The sequence below is a fragment of the Biomphalaria glabrata genome, chromosome 11 (genome assembly GCF_947242115.1).
Source record: "Biomphalaria glabrata chromosome 11, xgBioGlab47.1, whole genome shotgun sequence".
Classification (NCBI taxonomy): Eukaryota; Metazoa; Mollusca; class Gastropoda; family Planorbidae; genus Biomphalaria; species Biomphalaria glabrata.
This window is the reverse complement of record NC_074721.1, coordinates 30823564-30846970: the sequence shown is the minus strand read 5'-3', so window position 1 is coordinate 30846970 and position 23407 is coordinate 30823564. Positions and strand designations below refer to the sequence as shown.

The window sequence follows — 23407 nt, the reverse complement described above, 5'->3', positions numbered from 1 at the left end:
AAATGCAAAGACGAATTTATTTTCTAATACAAACTCTTAAATTTCACTTATTATCTGTATCCCTACCCAAACTTGGCCCGGCGAAATCCGTTTCGCATAGGGTCCCAAAACGTTTGACTCCGGCCCTGCTCTTTAGTGATTGGTGAATATAGAGTAGATTACTTGTTTTCCTCCCCCCCCCCCCCATCTTTTTTCGTAGCTAAAACTAAGTGGAGTAGAAATAAAAAAGAGTGATCTTTCCATGACTTCTTGGTTACAACGGTTAAGTCCGGCCCTGCTATTTTGTGACGGGTGAATACTACTTGTTCTCCCCCCCCCCTCTTTTTTTTCGTAGGGTAACTCTAGTCCGTCCGACTTCCAGAAACAAAAGAGTGATCTTTTCTTTATTTCTTGCGTGTCCAAACTCTTGAACCATGAAAAGAATTATAGATATAGATATTATATAGTGACAATTTTTTTTTGTTTTACATTTTTTAATTTCTTAACTAAAATACAAAGAGAAAAAAGTATTGGTTTGTCCGATGGGCGGAAGGCGATTGCATGTATCGCCCCTCCCACCTGTTACAACCCTTTTTCATTTTATATTTACTAATGATAAAATTTGAGATCAGAGTGTTTGTGCGACATAATATACAAATGGGTTAAAACATCGATATGCAGCTTGTATTATATAGATATTCAACTAATTTTGTTCACAAACTATGATTTCTCCATAAAAATAGGGCCGCCCCATCCCCCATTCAGAGGGCTAGAGTGGGGAGGACAGAAGAAGCAATCGCCCCCCCCCCCCCACCACCTCACAGAATCGGCTAAGATACAAAAAGTGTAGCGACATAATATTAACTCTATATTGTAATTCAACAAATTTTGTTCACAAACTATGATTTCTAATTAAAAGTAGGACCGCCCCCCCCCCAAAGGTTTTAGGTGGGAAAGGCAGTAGATGTATTCGCCCACCCCACCCCACCCAATCGGCAAACAGGGGAACGACATATATAAAGATCGGTTAAAATATCAATAACAAGTTTTAATTATATAGATATTTAATGGACCTCATTCACCAATTGTAAAAAAAACAACATTTAGCCACGTGATTCTCTATATCTCTTCTATACAAATTATGTAGGCCTAATCCATAAAGGCTGTCATTGTTTTATCAATATTATCACGTGGCTAAATGTTGTTTGTTTACGATTGGTGAATGGGGTCCATTGATCCCGTTAAAAAGCTGTGATTTCAACAAATAAATTGGACCGCCCCCTCGACCTCACTCGAAAGTTTATGGTTGGGGGGGGGGGGTGCGGGATTGATGCCATCGCCACCTCCCCATCCCACCAAATCGGCCAACATATACTAGAGGAGGGGGGCGAAATAATCTAAAAATAGGTTGAAATATAAATAATTAGTATATATTATTAACATAACTAATAAATTCGTATAGGGCCTACTAATTGTGTGATTTCTTTACTAAAATTCGTCCGCCCGGGGGGGGGGGGGTTGTCGGCTGAGGGCCCCCCCCCCCCCCCCCGATTCGCCTGTGAGTTATAGACAATTTTGGCAGTGTTTGCATTTTTTGTTTGTTTGATCGACCGCTGGATAAAAGACTAAATTTAACAGATCATACAATTACAATGATTCGATATAAAGATGAACATTTGAATATGAATTGAAAGACTTAAAAATAGTTATGTTAATACAATGACGTAGTCGACGAGATCGTTATTTTATTATGATGAAACGTTAGTTTTTTTTTAAAGATACAGTTTATAATCTAGACTAGATCTATAGATATCTAAGAGAATCTAGATCTAGATTGTATGTCTCAAACAGAGACCAGGTCTAGATCTAGATCTATATCTAAAAATATTTAAAATGAACAATTATTTCGTTTCTACACAAACAACAAAAGGTCACGTGATTAGTACTTCCTGTTCATTGACGTGTATACCGGATAATAGATCTACTGTCCGATTCATGGTGGCGACAGTGACAACAATTGTAGATTACGCATAAAACTAGATATAGATCTAGATCTAGACTTTATTGGATAAATATACATTGTAGCTCTACATTTACAGCTCCCAATCATAGCTGTACATTTACTGGATTAGAATGCTGACTAAATTTGAAACAAAGTCAGCTAGAGTCAAAGGTCTGTCAGTCTGTGTCGTCTGTGATTACTGTGAACTCGACTTTTTAGTCATTACTTTTATAATTTATTTACTTTTTAATTTTACTTTACTTTAGAGTAGTAAACTTTACTTTTACTCTCTTAATCAAGTCTTACCTGTGATGAGTCTGTGTCAAGACAAATCATCAATGTTACTGTGACAGTGTGTGTAGACTGTAGACTTTAAGAGTTTGTTTCACTAATTTCACTATAGTAACTTACGTTTATCGAACAAGTTAAGCTCATTCGCCGACATTTTTTATGTTTGAATTTGTGTATCTCCGTAAAAATTAGACCTAGAAAAAAACTGATTGTATCTGTGAACTCCTCATCCATTTTTCTTAAAAAGTAGACATGTTTTATTCTATTACTACTCATAGTTAAACTTATATTTGATGTTAAAATGGGTCAGGTTGATGATTTCAAAAGCTTAAATTATCGAACACTTTTTTAGCTTTATCTTATCTTATCGAACATATGAAGAACTTATCGAACACACGAGAAGTATGGTGTTTTAAAAGTGTTATAATCCTAAAATTTTGTGAAAAGTATGGTGTTTCAAAAGTGTTATAATCTATATTTTTTTTATTTATATCATTTTCTTTTTACGCCATGTCAAGAAAGACAGATTTTTAGTCATTTTCACATGGTCCACATCGAAGGAATCTATCACTGATCAGCTCTGCTTAGAAACTGACGGTGCTAAGCCCAGTAACGCATTACCGTAGTACTTATTTAGGTCTAAGCTATTTTGAGACATAAGGCCATTAATAAATTAAATCCAGATATTATTTATTTGAGGGAGAGCCTAATAAGCTTTGGTAGCCAATAGATAATCCCGCCCTCCCCAAGTCATTGCAGGACACAACAGTTTACTTGGTTGACCTAAAAACAAAACATACGGTACGCGGCCCTACGTAACTAGCCGCCGATCTAGCACGCTCAGTGTATGTAACAGCCTAAAAGTCAGTGCTAGATATTTTTCGATCTGGGCGGGGAAGGGGGGGGGATGCTGAAAAGCTATGGTAGCTTGCAAGCTGTGTTACCTATAGATGTAGATAAATCCGCCCTCCCTAAACCACCTGGTTGACCAAAAAAAAACAAACAACGTATTTTAGAGCACGCTTAGTATTTGTCACACACACACACAAACAACATAACTATATATACTACGTATCTATCATGCCTAGTGTTTGTGACCTAATTAGCGGCTTGACCGTAGGTACTCGACTGATGGCTCCTCCCCCTTTCCCCTCAACATTGTTCTTACTACAACTTGAACAATGTTTTGGGGCTGTGTTGATGGCCTGGTTTACGCTATCACTGACCATTTTTTTTTTTGTTGTGTGTTAGTCTGGTGGCTGCGTTTGGATTGAGTCTTGAAATTTACGTTGTTACTTTGCACTGAAAAAGTGTGAATGTTGGAGAGTGGAAGCGCGGGTAAGGGGGTGTAGGCAGAATAAGAGAGTGGTTAAATGCGTTATTGTTATTATTTTTGTGTATTTGTGATGCTTCAAAGGAGTGTCTTTGTAGCGCATTAATATATATATATATCTATATATATAAATAATTTTATAGACCCGGCGCCACACGTCTAGATCGAGAAGCACAACGGACTCTATGTATTTGAGGCTGACGTCACATTCTAATGGTCGATAAATTATTGATGATCTCTGGATACAGTGTCTTGACTGTTTCTCTCCCCCCCCCCCCCGACCTTTTTTTTTTTACCTGCCCAAGACATTTTTATTTCAAAATACCATATCTGCATTCTATACCTCCCCCTTTGCCCTTTCGTTTTATTAATATCTCTTCACATCAAGCACATGCGCTAGGTATTGGTTTATAACACATAATTCAGAAGTTAATAGAATGGGGCAAATTCAGAAGTTAATAGAATGGGGCATCTGAAAAAGAAACAACAACTGAATACATTCCACTGTGTTCCTCCCCGCCGTGAGTATCTGATACTATTAGCATCTAGCTATAATATATGTGTCATAAAATCAAGCTTTTAAAATGGGTACAATTAGTGCATATATCGATGTAAATCTATTTACTTAAAAAAATATAGCACATTTACGGTAAACCACAAATAACTGATACAAATTGTAACATATGATTAATTTATATCTGTACTTTGCATTACATTATTTAAAAAAATAACAATTAAAAAATATATAATTTTAATATTTTGTCTTCTTTGGGTTATATCCCTTTGATGTTTATTTTTAACATTAAAATGGCGTTCGATATCTTACGAAGCTGAGATTGCTTATATAAAAACTGCTATTATCGAACACCCCCTTTTTAAACCTCAATTTTCATGTTTAGGTAACAAAGGACACTTTCAAATAAATAGTTGTAAATATTTCTCAGCCTAATTAGAAGCGTATTATATAGTTTTTTTGAGCTGAAGCATCATTAGCATTAAAAAATACCCTTAACCCGAGACTCACTCCACTCTTCCCAAGACTTCAAAAAATGTGAAATTTTTATACCAATATTACCAATGCACTTTGAATATAAGTAAAAAAATGATCCTCATGTGAAAATGAAACTAATTATAACTTAACTATCAAGAAATGGACGATGCACAATAAGAATGGACTAGTTTCTTTATAATCATCGAAATAAAGGAGAATTTTAAAAAATACAATGGGGTGTTCGATAAGTACCTTAAAACGAAGGTGTTCGATAGATGTAAGTTACTCTACTTTGTAAAGTTTGTTACTTGTAGTACATTGTTACTTGTAGTACTTGTACTACAGTAACTTACGTTTATCGAACAAGTTAAGCTCATTCACCGACATTTTTTATGTTTGAATTTGTGTATCTCCGTAAAAATTAGACCTAGAAAAAAACTGATTGTATCTGTGAACTCCTCATCCATTTTTCTTAAAAAGTAGACATGTTTTATTCTATCACTATTCATAGTTAAACTTAGAGTAAAGTGCGAAGTTCGAGCAGTCCCGATTTGACAAGAGGTTGCGCATGCACCTTTTTTCTTTACTTCCGACACATACTATTTCCTTTTCCTTGTAAAGGCTAAGTTCATGGTGAGGTCAAACTCAGGAGGTGTGGAATTATTCTTTTTTACTACCCGGTAGTGAAGGAAATGGGTAATGGGATTAAGGCTATTTTTAAGTCTGATGGTTCATCAGCTCAAAGAGACTATTTGAAGTTGTGGAGGGTTGGAAATGGTGCAATGGATAGTGTTCTTGCGCTGGAGTAAAAAGAAAAAATAACTTTATAGTAAAAATTAAATATTAAAACATGTTTTTAGATATATTTTCTTTGATCTGCTCGAACCTTCCACCAACCCGATCGAGCTTACTAACTGGGGAAAAATCTGCTCGAGGAAAAGTACGCTTGGCGATACTTACCCTACACCTCTTTGACTTCGTATTTAATTTTAACTAAGCCTAGTGATACATTAAATCCAATCTATTTTTATAGAAAAAAGGATGAGGAATTCAGAGATACCATCAGTTTTTTCATAGGTTAGACCGTTACGGTGCTATAAAAATCCAAACTTGAAAATTGCTGCCAGTGGGCTTAATGCGCTCGAACTTCGCACTTTACTATATATTTGATGTTAAAATGGGTCAGGTTGATGATTTCAAAAGCTTAAATTATCGAACACTTTTTTACATTTATCTTATCTTATCAAACATATTAAGAACTTATCGAACACACGAGAAGTATGGTGTTTTAAAAGTGTTATAATCTTAAAATTTTGTGAAAAGTATGGTGTTTCAGAAGTGTTATTATAATCTATATTTTTTTTATTTATATCATTTTCTTTTTACGCCATGTCAAGAAAGACACATTTTTAGTCATTTTCAAATGGTCCACATCGAAGGAATCTATCACTGATCAGCTCTGCTTAGAAACAGACGGTGCTAAGCCCAGTAACGCATTACCGTAGTACTTATTTAGGTCTAAGCTATTTTGAGACATAAATACATAAATTAAATCCAGATATTATTTATTTGAGGGAGAGCCTAATAAGCTTTGGTAGCCAATAGATAATCCCGCTCTCCCCAAGTCATTGCAGGACACAACAGTTTACTTGGTTGACCTAAAAACAAAACATACGGTACGCGGCCCTACGTAACTAGCCGCCGATCTAGCACGCTCAGTGTATGTAACAGTCCAAAAGTCAGTGCTAGATATTTTTCGATCTGGGCGGGGAAGGGGGGGGGGTGCTGAAAAGCTATGGTAGCTTGCAAGCTGTGTTACCTATAGATGTAGATAAATCCGCCCTCCCTAAACCACCTGGTTGACCAAAAAAAAACAAACAACGTATTTTAGAGCACGCTTAGTATTTGTCACACACACACACAAACAACATAACTATATATACTACGTATCTATCATGCCTAGTGTTTGTGACCTAATTAGCGGCTTGACCGTAGGTACTCGACTGATGGCTCCTCCCTCTTTCCCTTCAACATTGTTCTTACTACAACTTGAACAGTGTTTTGGGGCTGTGTTGATGGCCTCATTTACACCTGTGTGTTACGCTATCACTGACCATTTTTTTTTTTGTTGTGTGTTAGTCTGGTGGCTGCGTTTGGATTGAGTCTTGATATTTACGTTGTTACTTTGCACTGAAAAAGTGTGAATGTTGGAGAGTGGAAGCGCGGGTAAGAGGGTGTAGGCAGAATAAGAGAGTGGTTAAATGTGTTATTGTTATTATTTTGTGTATTTGTGATGTTTCAAAGGAGTGTCTTTGTAGCGCATTATGGGCTTTATCATACTTTATGGCAAATATATATATATATATATAATTTTATAGACCCGGCGCCACACATCTAGATCGAGAAGCACAACTGACTCTTGTATTTGAGGCTGACGTCACATTCTAATGGTCGATCAATTATTGATGATCTCTGGATACAGTGTCTTGACTGTTTCTCTCCCCCACCCCCCGACCTTTTTTTTTTTTTTTACCTGCCCAAGACATTTTTATTTCAAAATACCATATCTGCATTCTATACCTCCCCCTTTGCCCTTTCGTTTTATTAATATCTCTTCACATCAAGCACATGCGCTACGTATTGGTTTATAACACATAATTCAGAAGTTAATAGAATGGGGCATCTGAAAAAGAAACAACTGAATACTCAGAATACATTCCACTCTGTTCCTGACGGTGGTTTCGCATAGATGCTATTAGCATCAAGCTATAATATATGTGTCATAAAATCAAGCTTTTAAAATGGGTACAATTAGTGCATATCGATGTAAATCTATTTACTTAAAAAAATATCTATATAGCACATTTACGGTAAACCACAAATAGCTGATACAAATTGTAACATATGATTAATTTATATCTGTACTTTGCATTACATTATTTTAAAAATAACAATTAAAAAATATATAATTTAAATATTTTGTCTTCTTTGGGTTATATCCCTTTGATGTTTATTTTTAACATTAAAATGGTGTTCGATATCTTACGAAGCTGAGATTGCTTATATAAAAACTGCTATTATCGAACACCCCCTTTTTAAACCTCAATTTTCATGTTTAGGTAACAAAGGACACTTTCAAATAAATAGTTGTAAATATTTCTCAGCCTAATTAGAAGCGTATTATATAGTTTTTTTTAGCTGAAGCATCATAAGCATTAAAAAATCCCCTTAACCCGAGACTCACTCCACTCTTCCCAAGAGTTCAAAAAATGTGAAATTTTTATACCAATATTACCAATGCACTTTGAATATAAGTAAAAAAATGATCCTCGGGTGAAAATGAAACTAATTATAACTTAACTATAAAGAAATGGACGATGCACAATAAGAATGGACTAGTTTCTTTATAATCATCGAAATAAAGGAGAATTTTAAAAAATACAATAAACAATTATGTTTACATAAAACAATGAATTAGGTGTTCGATAGATGTAAGTTACTCTAGATCTACTTGTAGATTAACTTTGTTTAGCCAGTTTTATTAAGTTTTAAGTTTAGGTTGTTACTTTATTTAGTAATATTGGCCTGTCACAGTGTGTGTTGAGTGGAAGTTGAGTTGTGACACTTTCATTCAACTTTTTCACTTTCTGAATCATTTCACTGACACTTGGCATGGTTTAAATTTTATATCAATTATATGACTATAAGTATAAGACTTTTATAAGACTGTTATATTATCATTTATGGTGTAATAACAACACTGCTGTTTAAGTTACAACTCCATTTTATTGACATGACAAGAAAGTGAAAAATCTAACAGGAGACTCTATTAGTCTCTAATACTAATACAATAACATACTTAAGTGTCAATAAGAGAAAAACATGAACACATTAGACTAGTAGAACAAGGGAGACTACAAGAAAACAAAACACACACACAACATACATAAACATAAATACACATTTTATAAATGTAACAAAGACTAGATTTCTAGACCTATACATAATTATAGACTAGTCACCAATGACCACTAATGAATAGACTCTGAATAGAGATATAGATCTATATCTTGAATCTTGATTCTAGATCTATACTCATTACATTTCTTTATTATTTAGTATAAAATAATTAGATCTATATAGATTTTAGATCTAATCTACCAACTTGTCTTTAAGACCTAAGACTAGTTTTGAATTTGAGTAGTTTCTAGACTAGACTAAACTTATAATAGTAACTGGACTTTAGACAGTGGTGTAGCTAGGGTGGGGGGAGAATTTGAAAATCCCCCAGGCCCCCAAATGAGTGTTTTTACATTAAATATTATGTAAAATGCAGGAGCACTCAAAGAGGTCAAGCCCCCTGGGCCCCCAAATGATGGAAAATTCCTAGCTACACCCCTGACTATAGATCTATATTATTATGTATCTACATATTTATATAATTAATATATTTATGTACATATAGATAGAAGATATTGTATAGATATTAATCTACTTATATATCTTAACTGAATAAGTAAACAAGTTTTTAGCATTATAAATAATCACTTTTATGTACATCTAAAGCTAAACATAACAACTTGGATCATAGTTAAATGTATGAGATCTATATGTATATTATAGACACAAATGGACATGGAAAAAGATTAAATTTAAATAAAAACCGCTGACTGGTATTTGTATATTTATTAAATTATTTTGCTTGCAGGGCTGACATTTCACCCTAAAAGACCCTGGGTGTTAGCCTCTCTCCACAACGGTGTCATCCAGCTCTGGGACTATCGTATGTGCACACTGATTGACAAGTTTGATGAGCATGATGGTAAGGCTTGTAGACTACATTATGTGTTGTTTGATTCTCTAGAAAGTTTTATTTGAATTTCCTTAGTTGGTAAATTAACATTAACTGATTTTTTGATCCCAGTAAAAAAGCTTTGGTAGTAAAATACATTTTTGTTTACATAATTTATAAAATTAACATGATGCCAATACTATTTTGACATGGTTTTTCCTTCTGCATGATACAGATATGATATATTAATGATATTTTTACAGGTCCTGTGCGTGGCATCAACTTTCACCAACAACAACCCCTGTTTGTATCAGGTGGTGATGACTACAAGATTAAGGTACTGACTGAATTAAGAAGTACAATCATAATAAATAGAATGTATGTTTAGGAAAGTCTTAGTCTTATAAATTGTATTTTTGTCGTCTTCAAAAGGTAAAATAATTTAGGAATTGTTAAATTATTTTATTAATTTAGTAATGTATTATATGTAAAAATTAACCTGATCTGTCTGACATTTTTGTAAAAAGAATTGAAGAATTTACGTTAACTCATTGCTTTTTTTTTTCTTTGTTGTGAAGGTTTGGAATTATAAGCAAAGACGATGTCTCTTTACATTATTAGGTCACCTGGACTACATTCGCACAACATTTTTTCACCATGTAAGTTGTAGTTTATTTCTTGTTGGATGGTAAATCAGGTATTAGATAATTATACAAACATATATCTTGCATCTGTGTGTGTAAGAGAAAAGACATTTTACACTGCTATTTTTTTTTATTTAACTGTAAACAGGAATATCCTTGGATTTTGAGTGCGTCTGATGACCAGACAATTAGAATTTGGAACTGGCAGTCTCGTACATGTATAAGGTCTGTAAATATCTCATAATGATTCTATATTTATGTATGATTTTCAACTAACTTTCAACTTGCTATTGTGTCTCCACATGTTTTGAATTTACATAGTTCCGTTCCTATTTTTCCAAAGGGAAGTTTAAAATTAGGTGTTTACCTCATTCAGATACCTTGGCTGAAGAAAGTAACTTGACCTGCATTAAGAATTTGAAGTTGTGAAGAAATAATTTTGATTCTTTCAGTTAACAAGAATTCATATAAAAGTTTCCTTTTTATTTCTGTTTAGTGTGTTGACTGGACACAGCCATTATGTTATGTGCGCCCAGTTTCATCCTTCTGAGGACATGGTGGTCTCAGCCTCTTTGGATCAGACTGTCAGAGTTTGGGATATCTCTGGTAAATATATATATTTTTTTTTAATTCACATCTTTTCATAATTTATTTCTTCCTAACCTTTAGTACTTGACACATCAAATAATTTGATCCAGATCTATGTTACACCAAAATTAGAGAAAAACAAGGCGTAAATAAGGGGGAACATTAATAAGAGCTTAGTAATGTTGTGATTTTGCTTTTTTTTTAATCTTTCAGATTTGAAGCGGAATCTTTGGGGATTAATTATTTTAGTTTTTGTAACAATAAAAAAGCACAATCAGACTAGAGTAAAAAAAAATCATAATTTACACATTTTTGTTAAGCTTTGTGCTGCTTAATTTAATAAAAAAAGTACATTGCAGGCTTAAGAAAGAAAAATGTGGCCCCAGGACCTGGTGGTATTGAAGACAGACTACGAAATCCCGGCCAGACTGACCTCTTTGGTACATCTGATGCTATTGTTAAACATGTCTTGGAAGGTCATGACAGAGGCGTCAATTGGGCAGCATTTCACCCCACTCTGCCCCTGATTGTTTCTGGTGCTGATGACAGGCAAATCAAGATGTGGAGAATGAACGGTAGGATCAGACTGCATCTAGAAAATTAGATTTAGTTTTCCTTTTATCTGTATACCATGTAATATGAAATGTTATTTTGTTTATTTGACTATAGAGTCTAAAGCCTGGGAGGTAGACACCTGCAGAGGTCACTACAACAATGTATCATGTTGTCTGTTTCATCCTCGTCAGGAGTTAATACTCAGTAATTCAGAAGACAAAAGTATCAGAGTCTGGGACATGAGCAAAAGGTTGGTTCTATCACACATTCAGTATCGTGCCACTGTGTTTGTGTTTTATCTTATTTGCCTATTGGAGGGATACATTTTACCTACTTATCATGGTTAAGCATTTCAAATATAAGACATTTATTTTTCTTTTTTTTTTCTTATATGACTTTTGCTTTATTGTATGTTATCAGTTATTTTGCTTTTCTTGATTACAGAACTGGAGTTCAAACATTTAGAAGAGAACATGATAGATTCTGGGTTATGGCAGCTCATTCCACTCTCAACCTCTTCGCAGCAGGTGAGAGAACAATTATTTTCTCTTTATCTTGAGCCTCTTCTTTTTTTTTTTTTTTCATCTTGTGTAACTTTTGTTGTTTGTTTTTTCTATGTAGGTCATGATGGTGGTATGATTATATTCAAATTGGAAAGAGAGCGTCCACCATTTGCTGTTCACAACAATATCCTGTACTATGTCAAAGAGAAATATTTGAGAAAACTGGATTTCACCACATCAAAAGATGTTGCTGTCATGCAGCTCAGAGGGTAGGTGACATTGTGCCATTACATTATATTTAGAGATAAAGCTTATTGATATAGAGCATCAGAATATTGGCCTGCACTCAAATGTTTCAACTTTTTTCCCCAGTGGCTCAAGAGCGCCCATCTACTCTATGTCTTACAACCCTGCTGAGAATGCCATTTTATTGTGCACTGTGAGTGGTTTGTAGAGTGCATTTAGTTTGTACTTTCTTTCTCTCTATGATGACTAAAAGGTTGCTCTCTCTAGCTTTTTCACAGCTTTCTTAGTTGTCCACAACTTTGAGTTATGTTGCTGTGATGTATCTTTGGTTGTCTGTGTTATTTCTAGTCAGCATAGACCTATTGCATATTTAATTATTTATAGTCATCATCCACCTAATGCATATTTAATTATTTACAGTCATCATAGACCTAATGCATATTTAATTATTTATAGTCATTATAGACCTAATGCATATTTAAACCTAGATCAAAACTCTAAAAATACTTAAATGGGTGGCCTTTTGCTGTTTGTCATTTTATCTGTGTGTGTGGTGCTTGTGTGTGTAATTATTCCTTGTACTCGTATGGTATTCTTTATTTCAGAAGTGCTCTTCTAATGCTGAAAACAGTACATATGATCTTTATATTGTGCCCAAAGACTCTGATTCATCAAACCCAGATGGTAAACTTTGACTTGTTTTTGTTAATGGTAATTTAAAGTGGGTAAACTTTTGGATAGTACCATAAGTCATTGTATTATTTCCATCAACAGCCCCTGAAGGGAAAAGGTCATCGGGTTTAACTGCTGTTTGGGTTGCTAGAAATAGATTTGCTGTTTTGGACAGAACTCATTCAGTAAGTAAAGAATTTGTCACCATGATATCTTAGATGGTCATTGGGTTCATATTATAATGATATAGTGTAGGCATTGTCAGTATGAATACTTGCACGTTCACACATCTCTCATAAATAAGGAAATAGCTCCTTATATGGCAGAAACAAATAATATATTGAATATATACAATAACACCACATAGGAAATATGATACACAATCCAAGAATAATCTGTAATAATCCTTTATAGAAATACTTGGCAAATGTAGTAATAACTGAATCAACTACTGAATAATAACTATAGCTTACAATAACTGCTTACAATAACTGGTTTCTACTATTACTTATACTGACTGTGTTTTATTGACTGCTATTACTGACTGCCATCGAGTAACTGGAAAGCTCAAAGTTAAAAGTGTTTACCTTCAGAAACATGAGTTGTGAATTACACTCATAAATCAAAATAGGCTATCAACTGTGTGGTGACAGAATTGTATTAATGTTTTTCTGGAATCTTAAAAATTAAGTATCATGAGGCTCAAGTATAAGGTTCAGGTCATAGCATATTAATTCTGTCTGTAATTTCTTGTATAGATCATCATTAAAAACTTGAAGAATGAGATCACTAAGAAAGTTCAGGCTCCCAACTGTGAAGACATTTTCTATGCTGGCACAGGCTGTCTGTTATTGAAAGAACCAGACACTGTCACCTTGTTTGATGTCCAGCAGAAGAGGTTAGTTTTGATAACAGTAAGTGAAATACTTACAAAACATTGTTAGATAGACGTTAGCTTGAAACCTTGATTTCCATGAGAATGTTAATGTTTTACTAATTAATTGAATCTCCATCAGAACTCTTACTTCTGTGAAAATCTCCAAAGTCAAGTTTGTCATATGGTCAAATGATATGTCTTTAGTGGCTCTGATCAGTAAACACAGTAAGTTAGAACAGAATTGGATTGCAGTTAACTGGACTACTTTTCATTATAAAAAGAACAAAACATACAATATCCATTTCAAATGTTGCATTGCATCTTTCAATAGCTGTTTATTTTACCCAAGTTTGTGTCAAATCTTTCATTAACTAGTTGTATAATTTGACTTTGGTAAATCAATACATTTGTCTTGTTTGTTTCTCTATCTAGTCATCTCCATCTGCAACAGAAAGCTAGAAAACTTGTGCACCATCCATGAAAACATTAGAATCAAGTCTGGCTCCTGGGATGAAAGTGGTGTCTTTGTCTATACAACATCCAATCATATCAAATATGCACTGACCAATGGGTTAGTTATTTTCATAGTTGTTCAAATTAGAAGAAGTAAAAAAAAATTAAAATATTTTTATTGATTTTTCCTATCTATCAAAAGATTGTATTTCATTAATTTTTTTTATTCAAACTTGTTTCAGCCTAATAAAGCTCATCATGCTTAGTTGAAACTATTGAAATCTGTTAACTAAGTTTGCTTTGATAATGTGCTTTTTAGTTTTCTCTTTTAAAAGTTACCATTACTTAGTAAGCCATTTAGCCACTTACTCTAAGAAACATATATTTAAATTTTAAAAAGGAATGCAAAGATGATTGGTCACATACCTCTATATTATTTTACTAGGATGTAATGTGCTCATTTGCCATTTCTATAATACAGTGACCATGGAATTATTCGAACATTGGATCTACCTATATACATCACAAGGATCAAAGGCAACTCAGTTTACTGTTTGGACAGAGAGTGCAGACCAAGGGTGCTGAGTATTGACCCAACAGAGTTCAAATTCAAATTAGCTTTGGTCAACAGAAAATATGAGGAGGTAAGACTTAAGATTCTTTGTTATTTGAAACATATTATTATTATTATTAACTTTAAAATAAGCAAATTGTTTTATTCTGGTAGCTCACTTTGTAAAGAAAGGATAGTTCAATTTAACACACTTGAATGTTTGATTCAGTTATTTTGAAATTTTGTTTTCTTCTCAGGTCCTTCACATGGTTAGAAATGCTAAACTGGTTGGCCAGTCTATCATCTCTTATTTACAAAAGAAAGGTTATCCTGAGGTGGCATTACATTTTGTCAAGGATGAGAAAACTAGATTTGGACTGGCTCTTGAGTGTGGTAATATTGAGGTAATCTTTCTAGTAGGCTTTACATCTTTTCTGTATGCTTATTGGTGTTTTCAACTCTAAGGGCTTCAAATTAAGGCTTTGCTTTTCAAAATGTTACACACTAGCATAGCATTCTACATTATGCATTTCACTAAAACCTCAGTAAAATATAAGTATAAAATATAACATTAGCTCTATAATTACTTTGTAAACTATGAACTACAACAGATTGCCCTGGAGGCTGCTAAAGCTTTGGATGATGCTGCATGTTGGGAGAAACTAGGAGAAGCTGCTTTATTGCAGGGCAACCACCAGATTGTGGAGATGGCTTACCAAAAGACAAAAAATTTTGACAAGCTGTCCTTTTTATACCTGATCACTGGCAACTTGGACAAGTTGAGAAAAATGATGAAGATAGGTCAGTGACTTAATCTAGTTTGTATTTAACTTTATTTTTTTCATTATTGTTCTTTATGATATATATATATATATAAATTTTGTAGAAGTTTTTGAGACAATATTGAACCTGATATTTCTCCTTTCATAGCTGAAATTCGCAAAGATACCAGTGGTCATTATCAAAATGCTCTTTTGCTTGGGGATGTTGCTGAGAGAGTCAAGATTCTGAAAACTTGTGGACAGAGTGAGTTGTGTAATATGGTTAATCTCTCAGTTCAGTTTAATAGCAGATAAAATGGTCAAGACTGTATGTAAAATGTTTCATATCCCAGTTGAATTCCCAGCACATAGATAGGTCGTAACTGCTTTGTGTTGTTTTTTTTTAACATTGTAGAGTCTCTGGCTTACCTGACTGCTGCTACACATGGTTTGCAAGAGGAGGCAGAAGAACTCAAATCTGGGTTTGGAGAAGGAGAGAGAGTTCCTGACCTCTACCCTCATGCCTCACTGCTTCAGCCCCCTGTACCCATTACTCAGCAAGAATCTAACTGGCCACTGCTAGCTGGCTCAAAGGGATTCTTTGAAGGAGCAATGAGTCGAGGTGAACACTGATAGTTGTTTTAGTTTATCAAAAGTTTGTTTTGTAAGATATCACCAGACCTGCCTACCGTTACGCAAAATCTCCCAAAAATGACCTGATTCCTGTATTCATTTTAATCAAAAATATCAAAGCGCTATTGATTAAAAACACAGTATTTTAGCTAGACGTCTAAATCTACATAGACCTCTTATTATTTATTATACAGTAGATCTATCTACTGTCTCAGATTCAATACTCTAGATCTACATTCTAGATCTTGTAGCGGATCCAGCAGCATCCACGTGACCGGTAACACTCAGCTGACTCACTTCAGAACTAAATTCTAAGTCTAGATCTAGACCTAGCTTAATGATCTTAGATTTAGCCTAATTTAGGTTCTAGATGTAGATCTATCTAGACTAGATCTAATCAATGTAGAAAAAAGTGCAATGACTAGATCTAGATTTACTTGTCTTTTCTGGTCTGGTATCTCGATCTCTATTAATAGAGTATGTTATATACTGTCTAATAGAAATTAATATAAATTAATGTAGTATTAGTTAGTAGTTAGGTAGATCTAGTCTCTAAAGGAACTAGAGCTCTACAACTACTAGATCTAGATTTTAGATCTATATTTAGAAATTTTAGGATTCTAAATTTACTAGTGACAGTTTCACATATTTGATTTAAATTATATGTCTATCTATCCATATATATATATTATATCTATATACTGTATATATACCTATATACACATACACACACAGTATTATATTTGATATAATAGTCGATTGCGCAAGTGTTACACATTCTGGTGCCAAAATACATATTTGACTTTTTTAGGTATGCACGTCTGTATCACTCATAGAGAAATTTCTTGTGGTTTTCATCTAATATTTAATATTTGTTAGGAGGAAAACAGTCTGTCATGGCAGCGGCCATCCTACACGATGATGATGCTGGAGCTGGTGGTGGATGGGGTGATGATGTGGAGGCACTAGTTATAGATGAAGGTATTTCAATTTTAATCCATTCTGTATAGAATATGTTTTTTTCTTCAACATGTACAGACATTCTGTAGAGGTTTGAAAAGTGTATTTAACTCTGCACTACTAGTACTGATATTTTAATTGTATAATTACAGATTTGTGTACAAAAATATAATATTTATATGCCACATGTATCAGTGTGTTAACTTACAATTCCTTTTAAAGATGTAAACTATTGGCTGAGTTCTGGCATATTTTTATTTTCCATAAGTCAGCACTTTGATATTGATTTTGTTTTCCTGCAATTTAGAATAGGCAGGCTTTCTTACGGTTCCATGCAGTTAAGGCAGAGCAACTTTTTTTTTTTTCAGAAGGTGGATTTGCTGAAGGCCTGGATGAAGAAGGCACTGCAGAAGAAGGAGGATGGGATGTTGAAGATTTGGAACTCCCAGCAGACATAGTACATTTTTATTCATTTACTTGATTTTACTCTCTTCTAGTTTTTATACAAAAAAGCCACCAAGTGTTTGTTATTACTTGACTACACCAAACTATTTCTTGCAGGATATGAGCACTGCAGCAACAGGTGCTGGTGAAGAAGGTTACTTTGTCCCACCAAGTAAAGGAACCAGTCAGTCACAGGTCAGGAGCATGGGTGTTTGCCATTGAAAAGTCACTAATTCTACATTCTTTTAAAATTACCAAAGTTTTATCATTTCTACAGCAAGATTAAATATATTTTTTCTTATTTGTTTAATTATTATAAGTCTTGTTTTCAAGTCCGGACATTAAATAGCAATGCATTTTATCCTGTGGCCATGCAACGCAAGCTGCGACCTTCATATTTTGCCTTATCCAGCACAGACATAACCATTTTCCTCCGGTGGTCAATTTGAATTTTCTTTTCGCCATCTACATCTGCTTTCATCAGAAGATTTTCTTTTGGCTTCAACTGTGTCTTGTTCTGAAACTGTCTGCAGCCAAGTGCTCTTTTCTATGTCAGTTAAAGCAAGTTTGCCCCTAAGCTGATAACAAAATGCTTCTCTTCTCATTTTCTTTGCTCTTAATTATTTTACTTGTGATCTTAGGAAAAATAAACATAAAGGTTGTATAATTGACTCGTACTTAGAATAAAGCAATAAAAATTAATACACGCTACTGTTGTTTTATAACCAGGTCTGGTGTAATAACTCCCAGTTGCCTGTGGATCATGTACTTGCAGGATCCTTTGAGACAGCCATGAGAGTAAGTTTAGTTTTTGTGTTGCTTTAGGTGTGCCATTTTTCTCTAGAAACTGCCTAGTTGATGTATGTATAACTTGTTTCTTTCTTCAGCTACTCCATGACCAGATAGGAGTTGTCCAGTTTGATGGCTACAAGCAACTGTTTTTACTAACTTACAGTCGAGCTAGAACTTGTTATGTTGGTCTGCCTTCAATTCCCCCTCTCTTTGGATACCCTCACAGGAACTGGTAAATAATAGTAAATTAAGAACCACTTACAAGACTCAATTTTTTTAAACATCATTTCTAAAAGCATTTCATTTTAATTGTTTACTGCAAATATTGATCATGATTCTATGCAATCTTTGTATGTAGGAAAGATGCAGGTCCTAAAAGTGGTGTACCTGCAGTTGGTCTCAAACTAGCTGCACTGGTACAACAGTTACAGACAGCTTATCAGTTGACAACAGCTGGAAAATTTGCTGATGCCATTGACAAATTTAGATCCATTTTGCTAAGTGTTCCATTATTAGTTGTTGATTCTAAACAAGAAATTGCTGAGGTACTGAATGTTTGTTTTTTTAGCTCCTTTGTTTTGAATACAAATTATAAATACAGACTAAGAAAAAAAATTCATTAAATTTTTTTTTTTATTTACATTAGAACAATTATTTGTTTTCATTAATTTGTGGTATACTTGTACTACAAATGTTTCCCTTTATTAATATCCAGGCCCAGCAGCTCATTGAGATCTGCAGAGAGTACATTGTAGGTCTAAGTATGGAGAATGTACGAAAAGAAATGCCCAAATCTACTCTAGAAGAACAGAAGAGATTATGTGAGGTAACATTGGTGAATTTAAATAATAATGATAATAAAAAAAAAACAACACTTGGCTATTTCTCTTCATGTCTTCAAGAGTCAGTGAATAGTAAGCCACACAGTGGTCTCTTGACATTCAACACTTTTTTCTAGTACCAATCAACTGCAACTCTACACATTGCATTCCAGGTGTATGTGTGTTGTTGTTTTTTTCTCTATTTTTGCCATTTTTAGTTTTTTTGGTTGGACAGCAATATTGGGTTAGGATTAGTTCTTGCATTCACAGAACATGACTTATAAAGTTCAGCCATTGAGGCTGTTATTATTAATGAATAGATGGCACACATTCTTGTAACAAGTTATTCTTGAGATACCATCACCCTTTTTTTTTTTTTGGGACATCCAAATCAGGATTTGTTTTTGGTCCTAATTGTAGCAAATAACTTAATGTGAATGATTGTTAGCACTTTTTTTTATCAGATTAATTTTTTGTATGATTATTAGCTCTCTTGATAGATTGTTCTTTTCTTGCCTTTTAAGAATTGATGATTTATTAGGCTTATTTACTTTATTGTTAGAGACAAAGGACTTTGTGAAAATTATTTTATCATAATTTTAAATTATTTGTAAACAAGCATCAATCACATTTTTTAAATCCAGTTTGACTATAGAGTGTGAAACATTATGTTTAATTTTTAAGAAATTTTCTTGTTGCAGATGGCTGCCTACTTCACACACTGCAACCTTCAACCAATCCACCTCATTCTGACTTTAAGAACTGCTCTCAATCTCTTCTTCAAATTGAAAAATTACAAAACTGCAGCATCCTTTGCTCGTCGTCTGCTGGAGCTGGGACCCAAGCCTGACATTGCACAGCAGGTAGTGAAATATCAAACTCATTTTTACAAAACTCTGTCTGGTAAAAAGTTTGTACACATTTCTCCCACACCCTATCTCAGATCAAGCTAAAATTTTGCACAATCATTTCTTTTACTTTTACACAAGAATCAATGAAAAAATTTTACCAATTAGTTAATTTAACTATTGGTAATAAATTATTTTGTTTGGTATCTTGAACAAGGGAAAGAAATTGTAATAGACAGGTGTTGGTATAAGCAGAATATAAATTGTTGACTGAGTCTTAGTGAATACAAACACCTGAAAAATAGGATCAGACTATAGAAACAATAGATAACTATACTATCTTCCATGTTCATATGTCACGTCCCTAGTGACACCTTGTTGTTTAGAAAATGAGGACATTGTACCTATCTCAAATCAGGTCAGCGTACCCAAGCTTAAATGCCATAAAGACGCCGATTAAATCTTAGCTCAAGACTACAGCAGGGAAACAAAATTAACATAGCTTAAATTACAAACACAGTTCCTAGTGACACCTCATTGTTCACAAAATGAGGACATTGTACCTATCTAAAATCAGGTCAGCGCACTCACGCTTTAATGCCATAAAGACGCCGATTAAAGCTTAGTTCAAGGCTACGGCAGGGAAACATAATTAACAATCAAAAGGAAAATTAAATGTAAACGGGTCAATGAGTCAAGGATGGGTATTGAATTGTCACTGTTCTTTATCCTAAAGAAAGATATAAAAGGCGGAGTGTTAGCTTGAGAAGAGAGAGCGCTAGAAAGTTAGACTTAGTAGTCGCTAGTTTTTAAAGTAAATATTTACTCATTTTATTGAACATTTCACTGAATCCTGTATCTGTTATATATATCTTTGTACATACATTTATTGTTTCAAGTTCAAGTTTTAAATAATTAAAACTAAAGAAAACATATCAGCACTTTGTTACTTCATTACTTGTTAAAGTGTTTGAACTATAATCAAGGCACCTCCGAACCCACATATGTCACAAGTTTATAGTATCAAGATCTGCCAGTTAAATAAACGTAATAAACACGTGACACATAAGCTCTCTACTAGTAGAGTGGTTACTGTGTTGGCTTGAGAAGCCTTAGAAGGCTTGAGCCCTGAGTTCAAATTCAAGTCGTTCACCCTTTTTAAAAATTTTTATAAATGTTTTTTTTATTGCTAGTCTAGATCTGTTCATAAGAAAGCTAAAAAGATTCTAGAAATAAAAAATCCCCCTTTGGGTCAGGATTTTGTGATTTTACTGTCACAAAAGAGATACTAGACACCGACAGCAAAGACAGACACAAAAACTCCCTTTTTGTCCCACTGGCAATCAAATTATTAATAAAGTTAAACTGATATAAATTTTTCGCATGTAAATTATGAGAGAGTCTGGTGTGAATGTATATTTTGGTTTTCTATAATTATAATGTTTTGTTTGATGCAATGCACAATTTTTTAGACAATTGTTATGAATAATGACTATTATTATTATTATTACTATTGTTACAAATTTAATTACATGACTGATCCAAAATAATTGATACAAGTACGTTTAATTAAAAAGTATTTTAAAAATATTTTCTTGTTATAAAACTTAAGCCAGATACATCATTGTAAACAAAAGTTGTCACTGAAGATGTGGTTCAACTAAAACATAGAAATGGTTTTAACTTGTTTTGTTTTAATTGTCTTTTTATAGACTCGAAAAATTTTAGTGGCCTGTGAAAAGACACCAACAGATGAACATGAATTGAAATATGACCAACATAATCCATTTGACATTTGTGCAGCCTCCTATGTTCCAATCTATAGGTAAGTTTTGAAGTATGGTTGTCTAATTTTAGTCTGCTATACTGCTGGATAAAATAATCTTTACTGTCATTAATAGTTTATTTGGTAGATCAAGAAGAGTTGTTTTTTTAAACACAACTCTGTGATATCTTTTTTTAACTCTTGTAGAGGAAAGCCAGTTGTGAAATGTCCATTGAGTGGAGCATGTTACCTTCCAGAGTTCAAAGGTCAAGTGTGTAGAGTCACCAAAGTAAGTTCAAAGGAAAGATGTACTACAACAGCACTAGAAAACGTGACATTATTCCAGTAGCCTAACTTATAGATGTATATAATGCTAGATTTTCATTCTTTGTTCCTGTCTTTTTTTCCTGCTATGCCTCCTATTCAAAACTCTTTATATAATCTTTATACAGCTGGTGTAGTTCAATATTAGCTTGATAAAAATGTAACATAACTACAATGCATGTTTTTTTTTTGTCACTTTCAGGCTACAGAAATAGGAAAAGACTGCATAGGACTACGTATAAGCCCAATTCAGTTCCGCTAAATAGAACAAATACATACTTGGATATTGGGACACTAGTTTTGTTTTCACTTTGACTATTACTTGTGATACTTGCATTGTTACAAACTATGTACCAGGACACTTGGTGTCCCCAGCCTTGTGCTATTAGAAACATTGGTTAGGACTTAGGGAAATGCATTTTATTTCTGTGACATTCTACTGTTCCATTGGTTTACTTTAATTTTGTGTATACTTTTGATAAGAATATGTCAACATGTCCTTTCATGGTGTGAAAATATATTTGAACTTATTCATTTAGGGGAAATCTTTTTTTTTCTGACATTGTAACCATGCTGTTGTTTTTTAAATTATTTGGAGGGGGAGGGCTTACTACTTTGTTGTACTCATTAGAAACTGACAATGAATTTTTTCTTCATTGTATTTTTAGAGACTTTCTAAACTTTTTGTTTTGATTAGCTATTGATAAATAAATGTGTATAACAATTAAACTTTTTGTATGTATTGTGTTTTTATAGTCACTTTGTATTAATGTTGATTTCAATGTAAGACAAGGAAAAGGTGCAGAGATATGGCATTGTTTTAAAACATCTTTAGGATATGCCTTAAAGATTCACAATGGGACAGAAACAGCAATGTGTTCCATGTCAACTTGAAGTGCACATTTTATTTGATATTTCAAAGTAAAGTCCCCCTCGCGATCTATCTGTTTCTATAGCCAATGATCAATGAGGATGTCATGTGGTCTGTACAGTGTACAACCAACAGTCTTATCTTGCCTCAGCTAATTTCAGGTACCCATTAGAGTTGGGTGGATTCAGGGGCGTCATAAAAATCCTGGAATTTAAAATACCAGCCTTTGAACCAGAGGTCCTGAGTTTGGAAGCAAGGCACTTTACCACTCGGCCACCACACCCACTCACAAAATAATAATATTGTAATTTCTTCTCTATTACGAAGATCTAAACAGTGACAACTTTCTAGAACTTCTAACCTTAACAAACCTATGACAGATGATGACCAACTATAGAATGTGTTACAGATTAATTCGTAACCTAAACTGTAACTTCATCTCATAGTTCTAATGTCTTCATTAATTTTGCTGGAAACTATGCATAGCTCTTCACAAAGTTTGTTTATAAAAGCTATACATAATAGTTTTTAAAAAATTGAATACATTTTTATTTTTAAAAAATTTCATACAAAAGCACAGTGCATGACCTTGAAATACCAAGTCTGACACTGTCAGACTGGGTATTTCAAGGTCATGCACTGTCACAAAAAAAGTACATAGGCACCTAATTCATCAAGGCACATCATGGCTTCAGGCTTAAATTGAACT

The 23407-nt window shown here is 33.7% G+C and overlaps 1 protein-coding gene across 2 annotated transcripts; it reads left to right on the top strand.

Annotated features, from left to right (window-relative positions):
• Nucleotides 1-1929: 1929 nt before the first annotated feature.
• Nucleotides 1930-22556, top strand: LOC106069523 (coatomer subunit alpha-like). Of its 2 annotated transcripts, none has more exons than XM_056005025.1 (32): nucleotides 1930-2152; nucleotides 9305-9418; nucleotides 9652-9725; nucleotides 9967-10047; nucleotides 10181-10257; nucleotides 10529-10638; nucleotides 10980-11195; nucleotides 11290-11425; nucleotides 11620-11702; nucleotides 11797-11947; nucleotides 12051-12117; nucleotides 12533-12608; nucleotides 12699-12781; nucleotides 13355-13494; nucleotides 13613-13698; nucleotides 13906-14044; nucleotides 14408-14570; nucleotides 14737-14883; nucleotides 15091-15280; nucleotides 15410-15505; nucleotides 15656-15862; nucleotides 16753-16854; nucleotides 17202-17290; nucleotides 17395-17472; nucleotides 18007-18075; nucleotides 18165-18301; nucleotides 18428-18614; nucleotides 18785-18895; nucleotides 19592-19753; nucleotides 21451-21563; nucleotides 21711-21792; nucleotides 22030-22556. In XM_056005025.1, the coding sequence occupies exons 1-32, from the start codon at nucleotides 2113-2115 to the stop codon at nucleotides 22087-22089; spliced, it is 3666 nt and encodes a 1221-aa protein (XP_055861000.1). In that variant the 5' UTR covers nucleotides 1930-2112; the 3' UTR covers nucleotides 22090-22556. The 2 variants fall into 2 exon arrangements, with proteins under 2 accessions (XP_055861000.1, XP_055860999.1); XM_056005024.1 differs by having other exon boundaries at nucleotides 12530-12608.
• Nucleotides 22557-23407: the final 851 nt, after the last annotated feature.